We start from the raw sequence: 13,180 nt of genomic DNA, 5'->3' as shown, positions 1-13,180 counted from the left end.
GTTTACATCAAAGAATGTGTATTCACAATGAGTTTTAAGTTGTCATGTAAATGTAAACAAGTGCACACATGTGCACTGATATATGGAGAAGTTGTTTATGAAACAAACATTTTTTCTTAATATAATGGAATTGCATAAATAAAAAATCTAACCACCAAGTGGCATCAGGACAACACACATATAAAAAAGGTTTTTCTTATGCAAGCTTCTGGAGCCAGTGCCTCCTTCAACCAGGAGAAAGGATGAAGGGGAAGGAAGAGAAAATACTATTATCCCTTCACCTTCCCTACCCCCTCCAGATTGCCGCTTCCATCCCAGGTGTTAGTTACATTTTGGCCTAAACTGCTGGAGTTGATGGTCATGTGCGCATGAGGTGTGTTTGCTTGTGTGTATGAATAGTGCATGTTTCTCTGTTTCTCTTTTGCTGATGAAGTCTGTGGCTGAAAGCGTTGTTTAAGTGTCTTTTAATAGCACCTGTATGCAACTTAATGTACCTTCATATTAGTATTTCAAGCACTCTTCACTTTTTAGAACTATTCAGAACATGATTTCCCTGCTAATATATGCTTTTTATGGAAATGCATTGATTAAATTTGAACTCAAAAGTTCCTGGTTTGTACTTTACTAAAATCTTTCACTTTAGCAATTAGAAAATCTGTCACAACTACAGGAAAGCTAACATCATTCTGTTAGCATTGCCTCGTGCTAACAGTGCCAAATTTTATTATGTTTTGGTAAGAAATATTTGTGATCCACACACTGTTCATTCAACAATAGTTCCGTCTCAGTTTGTGAGGGTAGATTTTTCAAAGAAATAAATACCAGATGCTGTATTACGGTTTCTAGCTTCAATCACGTGTGCCAATAGAAGAAAAAGGAAAAAAAAGATTAGTTATAAATTGCCTGTACTTCACAGTTTCTAGGCAGTTGGTTTTAGAAATTAAGGAAATGAGCATTTCAGTTTCAGGAATTAAAATGATGGTTCATTTTATTGTTTTGAAATACATGTTGTGATATAAAATAAGTCATTCCAAATGAAATTACATTTTAGTCATACTGAATAATTTCTGTTTTTTAAAAAAATATGTAGGAAGTTACCTCAGCAGCTTTCTACAGAACACTCTGAAATCAAATCAAGTGGAGATCAACACTGATAATAGGACACTGCGACCGGTTGCAAAGTTGAAGGAACCACGTGATCTGTTTGCCTTGCCTAAAGAATTAGACTGTCCACAGCAAGCTGCTCGTTGGCCAACTGAATGTCAGGTAAAATATGAGGAAAACCACAGTACTCCTATACAGTTATTTTGTGTCCTTCATTCTTTAACTTAGATATTTAGAAACTGGTTAATCTACAACAAACTTACAAACAACAAGATTAAGTATGTACATGTTTTGAACAATTCCTGTGTACCATTAGTTTGGTTATTTTAATGATTCATGAATTTGATCTTTTGATTTTGTTTTTGCATGAAAATAGTTTATTGAACTTTTTAAAATACACTCCTGGAAACGGAAAAAAGAACACATTGACACTGGTGTGTCAGACCCACCATACTTCCTCTGGACACTGCGAGAGGGCTGTACAAGCAATGATCACACGCACGGCACAGCGGACACACCAGGAACCGCGGTGTTGGCCGTCGAATGGCGCTAGCTGCGCAGCATTTGTGCACCGCCGCCGTCAGTGTCAGCCAGTTTGCCGTGGCATACGGAGCTCCATCGCAGTCTTTAACACTGGTAGCATGCCGCGACAGTGTGGACACGCACCGTATGTGCAGTTGACGGACTTTGAGTGAGGACGTATAGTGGGCATGCGGGAGGCCGGGTGGACGTACCGCCGAATTGCTCAACATGTGGGGCGTGAGGTCTCCACAGTACATCGATGTTGTCGCCAGTGGTCGGCGGAAGGTGCACGTGCCTGTCAACCTGGGACCGGACCGCAGCGACGCACGGACGCACGCCAAGACCGTAGGATCCTACGCAGTGCCGCAGGGGACCGCACCGCCACTTCCCAGCAAATTAGGGACACTGTTGCTCCTGGGGTATCGGCGAGGACCATTTGCATCTCCATGAAGCTGGGCTACGGTCCTGCACACCGTTAGACCGTCTTCCGCTCACGCCCCAACATCGTGCAGCCCGCCTCCAGTGGTGTCGCGACAGGCGTAAATGGAGGGACGAATGGAGACGTGTCGTCTTCAGTGATGAGAGTCACTTCTGCCTTGGTGCCAATGATGGTCGTATGCGTGTTTGGCGCCGTGCAGGTGAGTGCCACAATCAGGACTGCATACGACCGAGGCACACAGGGCCAACACCCGGCATCATGGTGTGGGGAGCGATCTCCTACACTGTCCGTACACCTCTGGTGATCGTCGAGGGGACACTGAATAGTGCACGGTACATCCAAACCGTCATTGAACCCATCGTTCTACCATTCCTAGACCGGCAAGGGAACTTGCTGTTCCAACAGGACAATGCACATCCGCATGTATCCCGTGCCACCCAACATGCCCTAGAAGGTGTAAGTCAACTACCCTGGCCAGCAAGATCTCCGGATCTGTCCCCCATTGAGCATGTTTGGGACTGGATGAAGCGTCGTCTCACGCGGTCTGCACGTCCAGCACGAATGCTGGTCCAACTGAGGCGCCAGGTGGAAATGGCATGGCAAGCCGTTCCACAGGACTACATCCAGCATCTCTACGATCGTCTCCATGGGAGAATAGCAGCCTGCATTGCTGCGAAAGGTGGATATACACTGTACTAGTGCCGACATTGTGCATGCTCTGTTGCCTTTGTCTACGTGCCTGTGGTTCTGTCAGTGTGATTTTGTGATGTATCTGACCCCAGGAATGTGTCAATAAAGTTTCCCCTTCCTGGGACAATGAATTCCCGGTGTTCTTATCTCAATTTCCAGGAGTGTAGTTTTTTTACAACATTTGACCTCCCATGTAATGTTTTTCGTTTGCTTATATGGAATGCAGTTTGACAGTTGTATTTTGTTTTTACCATTCTTCACAAAATGGAAGAAACATAGTATTCTATGACTATACTATCAAGAGTCATGGTTGGAATTGACCAACTCATACAGATACCTGGATGTAACACTCTGGAGGGATATGAAATACAATGATCACATAGCTTCAGTTTTGGGCAAAGCAGATGGCAGAATTTGGTTTATTGATAGAATACTGAGGAAGTGCAATCATTCTACAAATCACTCACGCAACCCATCCCAGAATATTGCTCAAGTGTGTGCGACCCATACCTGATAGGACTGTCAGGGGATGTTGAAAATGTACAGAGAAGGGCAACATGAACAGTTACAGGTTTCCTGATGTTCCAGCAGGGGTTGGAGGGCTTATTATGACCAGGATTGACAGTCCGATCTCTGCTATTACTGGGTTGTGCTGGCTCCATAGAAAAGCCTCAAGGACCCTCCTCGTTGCTTGCACAGGTATGCATGTTGCTCCACATGTGATGAAGGACATTTTGGGTGTGGATGTTGTGTGCCAAGCCTTTGATTTGGAGGACACTTTGTCTTTAGGGCCAAACAGGAGGTATAGGGCCTGATTGTCTGCCCAGTTATTCAATCCAAACCTTCACCTATCGATCTTGGGTAGCTCCATCTGGTACGTTGGGAGTTAAAATCGCCAGCATTAACTGCTGGGTGATTAGCCTTGGGCAAGATACCCATGGACTGTTTCTGTGACGGCGGTTTGTAGCCATTATACAGGGCCAGTTCTCTCAATTTTATGCCTATCACTTGGTCTACTGGTAACATTATTGTGTTTACATTCCTTAAGATATCATTCTTCACTAGGATGGCCATGCCATGCTTGTGTGGCCAATGTAGCTCACATTAATGAAACCCAGTATTTTGAGTGGGTTGATTGTTTCATCTGTGAGGTGGGTCTGTTGTAGAAGTACGACACTTACTCATTCTCTCATTAAGATTTTTTCAAGGAATAAGAATATCTTGCAACCGTAAAAGAGAACTGTATCTAACAGCAAGAGGGAGTACTGACCCCGAAATTGTTCAATATTATAAAAACTATTGTGTGGTACTAAGAAAAGTTATTAAAAAGTCCAGAAGCATGTGTATCATGTCTGAGATCAGTAACTCTGATAATAAAATTAAAGCAATTTGGGATATTATTGAAAGGGAAACAGGGCAACCAAGAGCACAGGAAGACTTTAGTGCAATAAAACTGAATGAGAAGTGCACTAACAAACAATCAGAAATTGAAAATATTTTGAATAATCATTTTTTAAATGTTGTGGAGAAAATAGGATCTAGATCTTCACTAGAAGAGGCAAGGCTATTAATAGAAGAGGCCATACCTGCGCAGTTTGAAACAACTGTAATTCCACCGACCTCTCCCTCTGAAATCAGTAAAATAATAAACTCACTGAAAAGTAAAAGCTCTTACGGAATTGATGGCATTTCCAGCAAAGTACTTAAAGCTTGTTCCCCACAGATAAGTAGGATTCTCAGCCACGTATGTAATAGCTCTTTGGAGCAGCGTGTTTTCCCTGATAGACTGAAATATGCCATTGTAAAACCATTGCATAAAAAGGGGGATACGTCGGATGTCAACAACTACCGCCCAATCTCTCTTCTGACAGCTCTATCAAAAATTTTTGAGAAAGTAATGTATTCAAGAGTAGCCTCCCATATTTGTAAAAATAAAGTACTAACAAAATGTCAGTTTGGTTTTCAGAAAGGCTTTTCAACAGAAAATGCTATATATGCTTTCACTGATCAAATAATAAATGTTCTGAATAATCAGACATCACCCATTGGTATTTTTTGTGATCTCTCAAAGGCCTTTGATTGTGTAAATCATGGAATTCTTTTAGATAAGCTAAATCATTATGGTTTGAGGGGGGCAGTCCACAAATGGTTTAATTCATACTTAACTGGAAGAATGCAGAAAGTTGAAATAAGTGGTTCGTGTAATGTTAAAACAACAGCTGATTCCTCAAACTGGGGTGCTATCAAGCACGGGGTCCCACAGGGTTCGGTCTTAGGTCCTTTACTGTTCTTGATATACATTAATGACTTACCATTCCACATTGATGAAGATGCAAAGTTAGTTCTTTTTGCTGATGATACAAGTATAGTAATAACGTCCAAAAACCAAGAACTAAGTGATGTAATTGTAAATGATGTTTTTCACAAAATTATTAAGTGGTTCTCAGCAAACGGACTCTCTTTAAATTTTGATAAAACACAGTATATACAGTTCCGTACAGTAAATGGCACAACTCCAGTAATAAATATAGAATTTGAACAGAAGTCTGTAGCTAAGGTAGAATTTTCAAAATTTTTAGGTGTGTCCATTGATGAGAGGTTAAACTGGAAGCAACACATTGATGGTCTGCTGAAACGTCTGAGTTCAGCTACGTATGCTATTAGGGTTATTGCAAATTTTTGTGATAAGAATCTCAGTAAATTAGCTTACTATGCCTACTTTCATTCACTGCTTTCGTATGGCATCATATTCTGGGGTAATTCATCATTGAGTAGAAAAGTATTCATTGCACAAAAACGTGTAATCAGAATAATTGCTGGAGCCCACCCACGGTCATCCTGCAGACATCTATTTAAGGATCTAGGGATCCTCACAGTAACCTCACATATATACACTCCTGGAAATTGAAATAAGAACATCGTGAATTCATTGTCCCAGGAAGGGGAAACTTTATTGACACATTCCTGGGGTCAGATACATTACATGATCACACTGACAGAACCACAGGCAACAGAGCATGCACAATGTCGGCACTAGTACAGTGTATATCCACCTTTCGCAGCAATGCAGGCTGCTATTCTCCGATGGAGACGATCGTAGAGATGCTGGATGTAGTCCTGTGGAACGGCTTGCCATGCCATTTCCACCTGGCGCCTCAGTTGGACCAGCGTTCGTGCTGGACGACGGCGGCGGTGCACAAATGCTGCGCAGCTAGCGCCATTCGACGGCCAACACCGCGGTTCCTGGTGTGTCCGCTGTGCCGTGCGTGTGATCATTGCTTGTACAGCCCTCTCGCAGTGTCCGGAGCAAGTATGGTGGGTCTGACACACCGGTGTCAATGTGTTCTTTTTTCCATTTCCAGGAGTGTATATTCCCTTATGAAATTTGTTGATAATAATCCAACCCAATTCAAAAGTAATAGCAGTGTGCATACCTATAACACCAGGAGAAAGGATGATCTTCACTATGCAGGGTTAAATCTGACTTTGGCACAGAAAGGGGTAAATTATGCTGCCACAAAAGTCTTTGGGCACCTACCAAACAGCATCAAAAGCCTGACAGATAGCCAACTAACATTTAAAAATAAATTAAAAGAATTTCTAGATGACAACTCCTTCTACTCATTGGCTGAATTTTTTGATATAAACTAAATTAAAAAAAAACCTTAATCATTAGTGTCATGCAATATTTTGTGTAATGTAATTTCTTGTACAGACATCTTTTATTAACCTGACACGTTCTACATCATTACGAAGTGTCGTATTCATGATCTAAGGAACAAGTATTAATCTAATCTAATCTAATCAAGGATTTCTCCCTTCATCCTTGTGTAGCTTTCTGTGTTAAAATGACATACATTCAGTCTCTTCATGTCAAAATTTCTTGCATGCTCCATTTGTCTTTTCATGGGCTGGGAGGCATTAGTGCATCTGGCTGCTGTAGTTGTGTAGACTTTTCACTGCTGCCTCATGTTACAGCATCGCCTGGGGTATGCCATCTAGGAGGTTGTGTACATGTGTACACGTCATACGCCAGTATACTGTATGCACACAGTATGATTATATCTTTTATGAGGAAGGCGTCAAAAACCTTCTGCAAATATAGCAATATGGAATCAATTTGAGATTTTCTGTTGATGTCACTCATTACTTCGTGCTATTAAGGAGCTAGTTATTGTTTCACAAGAATGATATTCTCTGAATCTCTGCTGGCTGTAAGTCAATAGGCCGTTACCGTTAAGATAATTCAAAATGTTCAAACAAAGCATATGTTCCAAAAAAATCCTATTGCAAATTGATCTCAGTGATATGGGCATGTAATTCATGGGCTTATTGCTATTTCCTTTCATGAGTATTGATGTGACCTGTGCAGTGTTCCAGTCTATAGTAAAAAAATTTTTGTTGAGTGATTGGTTGCATATGATCGTTATATATAGGGGATATTGTACTAGCATACTCTTAGAGGGAATGAATTGGTATACTATCTGTACTAGAAGACCTGTCTTTATAAAGTGAGTTAATAGGCTTTGCTACATCATGGCTATCTATTTTTAATTTACTTGTGTTGGCAGCTGTTCTTGAATTTAATTCTGGAGTATTTAATACTTCATCTTCGTTATTGAAGGAATTTTAGAAAAACTGTATTTAATAACTCCCTTTTATTGGCGCTGTTATTGGTAATATTACTACTGATATCAGCCAGTGAATGTATTGATTGTGTCTTTACATATGAGTTGATTCTTTTTGGATTTTGTGTCAGACCCTTTTGAGGCAGAATTTCATTGTAGAAGCTATTAAAAAGCAACTCATGGGTTTTGGTATTCAGAATTATACTTACTTTCTTTTCACAAGGTTTTGATAACTTTTATCTACTGCAATAAGGCCTTTGTCTTATTGGAGATCAAGAGTGTGTGATATGAACTCTGGTAAAGAAAGATATCAACTTTCATTGCCTTACCAAAAAAGAAGAACACAAGAAAATGTTAGTCTTATAAGCTACTTCTTGAAAGTATTTATGAATGTCATCCGTCAGAGGCTATATGAAACATTCATTATCAGGCACAGTTTGGATGTAGGGAAAGTTTAGGTGCAAGAGAATCAGTAGTTGCATTATAACATCTAGTGCAGACCTGCTACATTGGAGACTCGATTATCTGGATCTCAATTATATTTTTTTGTGGTTATCTGAATTGTCATTCAGAAGCAAACATCTTTGTAGTCTAGTCCATGCATTCACAAATATGTTGCACTGTCACTATTCATCCACATCCCTGACAATCTCTGCCCCTTGCATGTCATTGGTGTTTGAGTTAGATAGTATGAGTTTCATTACTGTTTGAGTTATACAGTTGCCTCTTGCTACACCACTGCATTAAAAACGTCAGAGTGGAAGATAGTGGTGTTATAGCTTAAAATTAGAATGATATGGAAGAGTGACTCAGTTGTGACAGTAATGGTCAAGGTTTTCAGATCATGTTCAGTGATGAAATTATTGTAAACATATTTCAAGCAAATGAACCGCAGGAAATGCAAGATGAAGAAACAGAAGAAGTCATAGCTGCAGAAAATGATGTAGAACCATCTCATGTGGAAACATTTCAAGCCCTGGAAACAGCTTTCAAGCTGATTTTTAAACATATTTTAAACAGTAATAAACTACAGTGACTGTCCTATATGACTTTTGTTAGGTATTTCATGATTAAGACTGCAGTCTTTCAGTAATTTTTAGAAAAAAATATAAGTACATACAAAAATTTATCTCTAACTTCCTAATAAACATGGATTTTTATTGATTTCATTAACTTATAATTTGTTTTTGTTGTTTTGAATAAACACCTAACATTATGTATTAACCCTAGAAAGATAACCATATGACAACATACCTGAAAGATTGCCATACGCATCCAATGTAGGTCATCTTTCTAGAGTTAATAATAAAGAATTGCTTTTCTTCAGAAATTCAGTTATCTGGATCTGAATGACTTATGGCAACACTTAGTTCAGTTGATTGAGTCCCCATTGTACAATCATAATAAAATTGTAGATCTTTGTTTTATTGATTATGCAAAAGCCTTTGATAAGTATGTCATAAACTTCTGGAAACTCTAAAAGAAATGGATATAAATTAGAAAGATGTCTGCTTTACAGAGAATTTACATAGAATTCAGACAGGACATGATAAGTTTCATAATAACTTCACCAATTTGGTTAATATCTGTTGAGGAGTCCAACATGAATGTGTTCTGTCACTCTTGTTATTCAGTTTCCACTCAGAGAGTCAGAGAGTATTTTTTAGGATGCACTTGGTTGTATAAGAAAATTGTAAAGGTTAATGAGGTCTTCCCCCAACGAACCATGCACATTGCCATTTGTGGAGAGGCTTGCGTGCATCAGCAATACAGATGGCCATACCCTAGGTGCAACCACAATGGAGGGGTACCTGTTGAGAGGCCAGACGAACGTGTGGTTCCTGAAGAGGGGCAGCAGCCTTTTTAGTAGTTGCAGGGCACAGTCTGGATGATGACTGATCTGGCCTTGTAACGCTAACAAAAACGGCCTTGCTGTTGTGGTACTGTGAAGGGCTGAAAGCAAGGGGAAACTACAGCCATAATTTCTCCTGGGGGCATGCAGCTTTACTGTATGGTTAAATGATGATGGCATCCTCTTGGGTAAAATATTCCAGAGGTAAAATAGTCCCCCATTCGGAACTCCGGCCGGGGACTACTCAAGAGGATGTTGTTATCAGGAGAAAGAAAACTGGCATTCTACCGATCAGAGCATGGAATGTCAGATCCCTTAATCGGGCAGGTAGGTTAGAAAATATAAAAAGGGAAAGGGATAGGTTACAGTTAGATATAGTGGAAATTAGTGAAGTTCGGTGGCTGCAGGAACAAGACTTTTGGTCAGGTGAATACAGGGTTATAAATACAAAATCAAATAGGGGTATTGCAGGAGTAGGTTTAATAATGAATAAAGAAAAAAATAGGAGTGCCGGTAAGCTACTACAAACAGCATAGTGAACGCATTACTGTGGCTAAGATAGACACGAAGCCCATGCGTACTACAGTAATACAAGTTTATATGCCAATTAGCTCTGTAGATGATGAAGAAATTGATGAAATGTATAATGAGATATAAAAGAAATTATTCAGGTAGTGAAGGGAGACGAAAATTTAATAGTCATGGGTGACTGGAATTCGAGAGTAAGAAGAGGGAGAGAAGGAAACATAGTAGGTGAATATGGATGGGGGGTAAGAAATGAAAGAGGAAGCCGTCTGGTAGAATTTTGCACAGAGCATAACTTAATCATAGCTAACACTTAGTTCAAGAATCATAAAAGGAGGTTGTATACATGGAAGAATCCTGGAGATATTAGAAGGTAACAGATAGATTATATAATGGTTAGACAGAGATTTAGTAGCCAGGTTTTAAATTGTAAGACATTTCCAGGGGCAGATGTGGACTCTGACCACAATCTATTGGTTTGAACTATAAATTAAAACTGAAGAAACTGCAAAAAGGTGCGAATTTAAGGAGATGGGACCTGGATAAACTGAAAGAACCAGAGGTTGTACAGAATTTCAGGGAGAGCATAAGGCAACAATGGACAGGAATGGGGGGAAGAAATACAGTAGAAGAGGAATGGGTAGCTCTGAGGGATGAAGGAGTGGAGGCAGCAGGGGATCAAGCAGGTAAAAAGATGAGGGCTAATAGAAATCCTTGCGTAACAAAAGAAATATTGAAATTAATTGATGAAAGGAGAAAATATAAAAATGCAGTAAATGAAGCAGGCAAAAAGGAATACAAACGTCACAAAAATGAGATCGACAGGAAGTGCAAAATGGCTAAGCAGGGATGGCTAGAATGCAAATGTAAGGATGTAGAGGCTTATCTCACTAGGGGTAAGATAGATACTGCCTACAGGAAAATTAAAGAGACCTTTGGAGAAAAGAGCCACTTGTATGAATATCAAGAGCTCAGATGGAAACCCAGTTCTAAGCAAAGAAGGGAAAGCAGAAAGCTGTAAGGAGTATATAGAGGGTCTATACAGGGGCAAGGTTCTTCAGGACAATATTATGGAAATGGAAGAGGATTTAGATGAAGATGAAATGGGAGATATGATACTGTGTGAAGAGTTTGACAGAGCACTGAAAGACCTGAGTCGAAACAAGGCCCTGGGAGTAGACAACATTCCATTAGAACTACTGACGGCCTTGGGAGAGCTATTCCTCACAAAACTCTACCATCTGGTGAGCAAGATGTATGAGACAGATGAAATACCCTCAGACTTCAAGAAGAATATAATAATTCCAATCCCAAAGAAAGCAGGTGTTGACAAATGTGAAAATTACTGAGCTAACAGTTTAATAAGTCACAGCTGCAAAATACAAAATCAAATTCTTTACAGACAAATGGAAAAACTGGTAGAAGCCGACCTAGGGGAAGATCAGTTTGGATTCCGTAGTAATGGTGAAACATATGAGGTAATACTGACCTTACTACTTATCTTAGAAGAAAGATTAAGTAAAGGCAAACCTACGTTTCTAGCATTTGTAGTCTTAAAGAAAGCTTTTGACAATGTTGACTGGAATACTCTCTTTCTAATTCTGAAGGTGGCAGGGTTAAAATACTGGGAGCAAGAAGCTATTTACAATTTGTACAGAAACCAGATGGCAGTTGTATGAGTCGAAGGGCATGAAAGGGAAGCAGTGGTTGGGAAGGGAGAGAGACAGGGTTGTAGCCTCTCCCCGATGTTATTCAATCTGTATATTGAGCAAGGAATAAAGGAGACAAAAGAAAAATTTGGAGTTGGAATTAAAATCCATGGAGAAGAAATAAAAACTTTGAGGTTTGCCAATGACATTGTAATTCTGTCAGAGGCAGCAAAGGACTTGGAAGAGCAGTTAAACAGAATGGACGGTGTCTTGAGAGGAGGATATAAGATGAACATCAACAAAAGCAAAACGAGGATAATGGAATGTAGTCAAATTAAGTCAGGTGATGCTGAGGGAATTAGATTAGGAAATGAGACACTTAAAGTAGTAAAGGAGTTTTGTTATTTGGGCAGCAAAATAAATGCTGATGGTCGAAGTAGAGAGGATATTAAATGTAGACTTGCAATGGCATGGTAAACGTTACTGAAGAAGAGAAATTTGTTAACATCGAGTATAGATTTAAGTGTCAGGAAGGCGTTTCTGAAAGTATTTGTATGGAGCATAGCCATGTATGGAAGTGAAACATGGACGATACATAGTTTGGACAAGAAGAGAATAGATGCTTTCGAAATATGGTGCTACAGAAGAATGCTGAAGATTAGATGGGTAGATCACATAACTAAAGAGGAAGTATTGAATAGAAATGGGGAGCAGAGGAGTTTGTGGCACAACTTAACAAGAAGAAGGGATCGGTTGGTTGGACATGTTCTGAGGCATCACGGGATCACAAATTTAGCATTGGAGGGCAGCGTGGAGGGTAAAAATTGTAGAGGGAGACCAAGAGATGAATACACTAAGTAGATTCAGAAGGATGTAGGTTGCAGTAAGTACAGGGAGATGAAGATGTTTACACAGGATAGATTAACATGGAGAGCTGCATCACACCAGTCTCAGGACTGAAGACCACAACAAAAACAACAACAACAACAATGGGGTCTTCATCAACAACATTCGCTGTTGATACTGCGTTGATCGCTGGTAATTTAGATGATCTCCAGCAAATTGTCAGCCTAGTAAGAGATTACAGCAATAACCTAGGTGTGAATATTATCAATAATATGACCCATTTTATGATTCAGCCTGATCCCTTTACAAATGTAAATCTACAATTTAACAGTTCTTTAATACAAAGAGTTGATAGGTTTAAGTACCGTGGAAAGTTGCCCTGTGAATACTGGATATCAGACATGGAGATAAAATGTTGGATAGAGAACTTCCATAACACTTTAATGAAATTTAAGGAAATTTTCACAAGTGTGAAGTAGCCTAAAACTTTAGAGTTTGATTTGTGAAATTGTGATTCTGATCGGTATTCTTATACTGTTCTGAGGGAAGGACACTAGATATGACAACACCAAGGAAGGCTGAGGCATTTGAAATGTGAATTGGCCACAGAACACTTAAAATATTGTAGACAGTTATATCTTACACTGAAATACTGTGTAGAGTACACAAACAGTGTGAAATGTTAACAATGTTTAAAAGAAGAAAAGGTGTGTAATAGGCAGAAGGAGGAGGCGGAGGAGGAGGAGGAGGAGGAGAAGAAGAAGAAGAAGAAGAAGATCAAAGAAGACGTGTTCAAAGTGTTTGTCTAAAATATACTGCTAATCGTGTTGATATATATCTTCTGCTACAGCTTCATGCTTAAGATTGTATTCAAGATATTTACATAATACCAAGAAGGTCAATAGAGAAACATGAACTTTAATGC

The 13,180-nt window shown here is 39.6% G+C and overlaps 1 protein-coding gene across 2 annotated transcripts in view; it reads left to right on the top strand.

The window, feature by feature from the left end:
- LOC126356308 (cytosolic carboxypeptidase Nna1-like) overlaps nt 1-13,180 on the top strand; it is a 550,530-nt gene that overhangs the window by 79,000 nt on the left and 458,350 nt on the right. For both annotated transcript variants that reach the window (XM_050007259.1, XM_050007260.1), the window contains one exon: nt 1,091-1,266. In XM_050007259.1, the coding sequence (XP_049863216.1) occupies nt 1,091-1,266 (176 nt within the window). The remainder of the gene's footprint in view (nt 1-1,090; nt 1,267-13,180) is intronic.

Source organism: Schistocerca gregaria, chromosome 3 (assembly GCF_023897955.1).
Source record: "Schistocerca gregaria isolate iqSchGreg1 chromosome 3, iqSchGreg1.2, whole genome shotgun sequence".
NCBI lineage: Eukaryota > Metazoa > Arthropoda > Insecta > Orthoptera > Acrididae > Schistocerca > Schistocerca gregaria.
The sequence above is the reverse complement of the archived record's forward strand: the minus strand, read 5'-3'. Positions and strand labels throughout refer to the sequence as shown.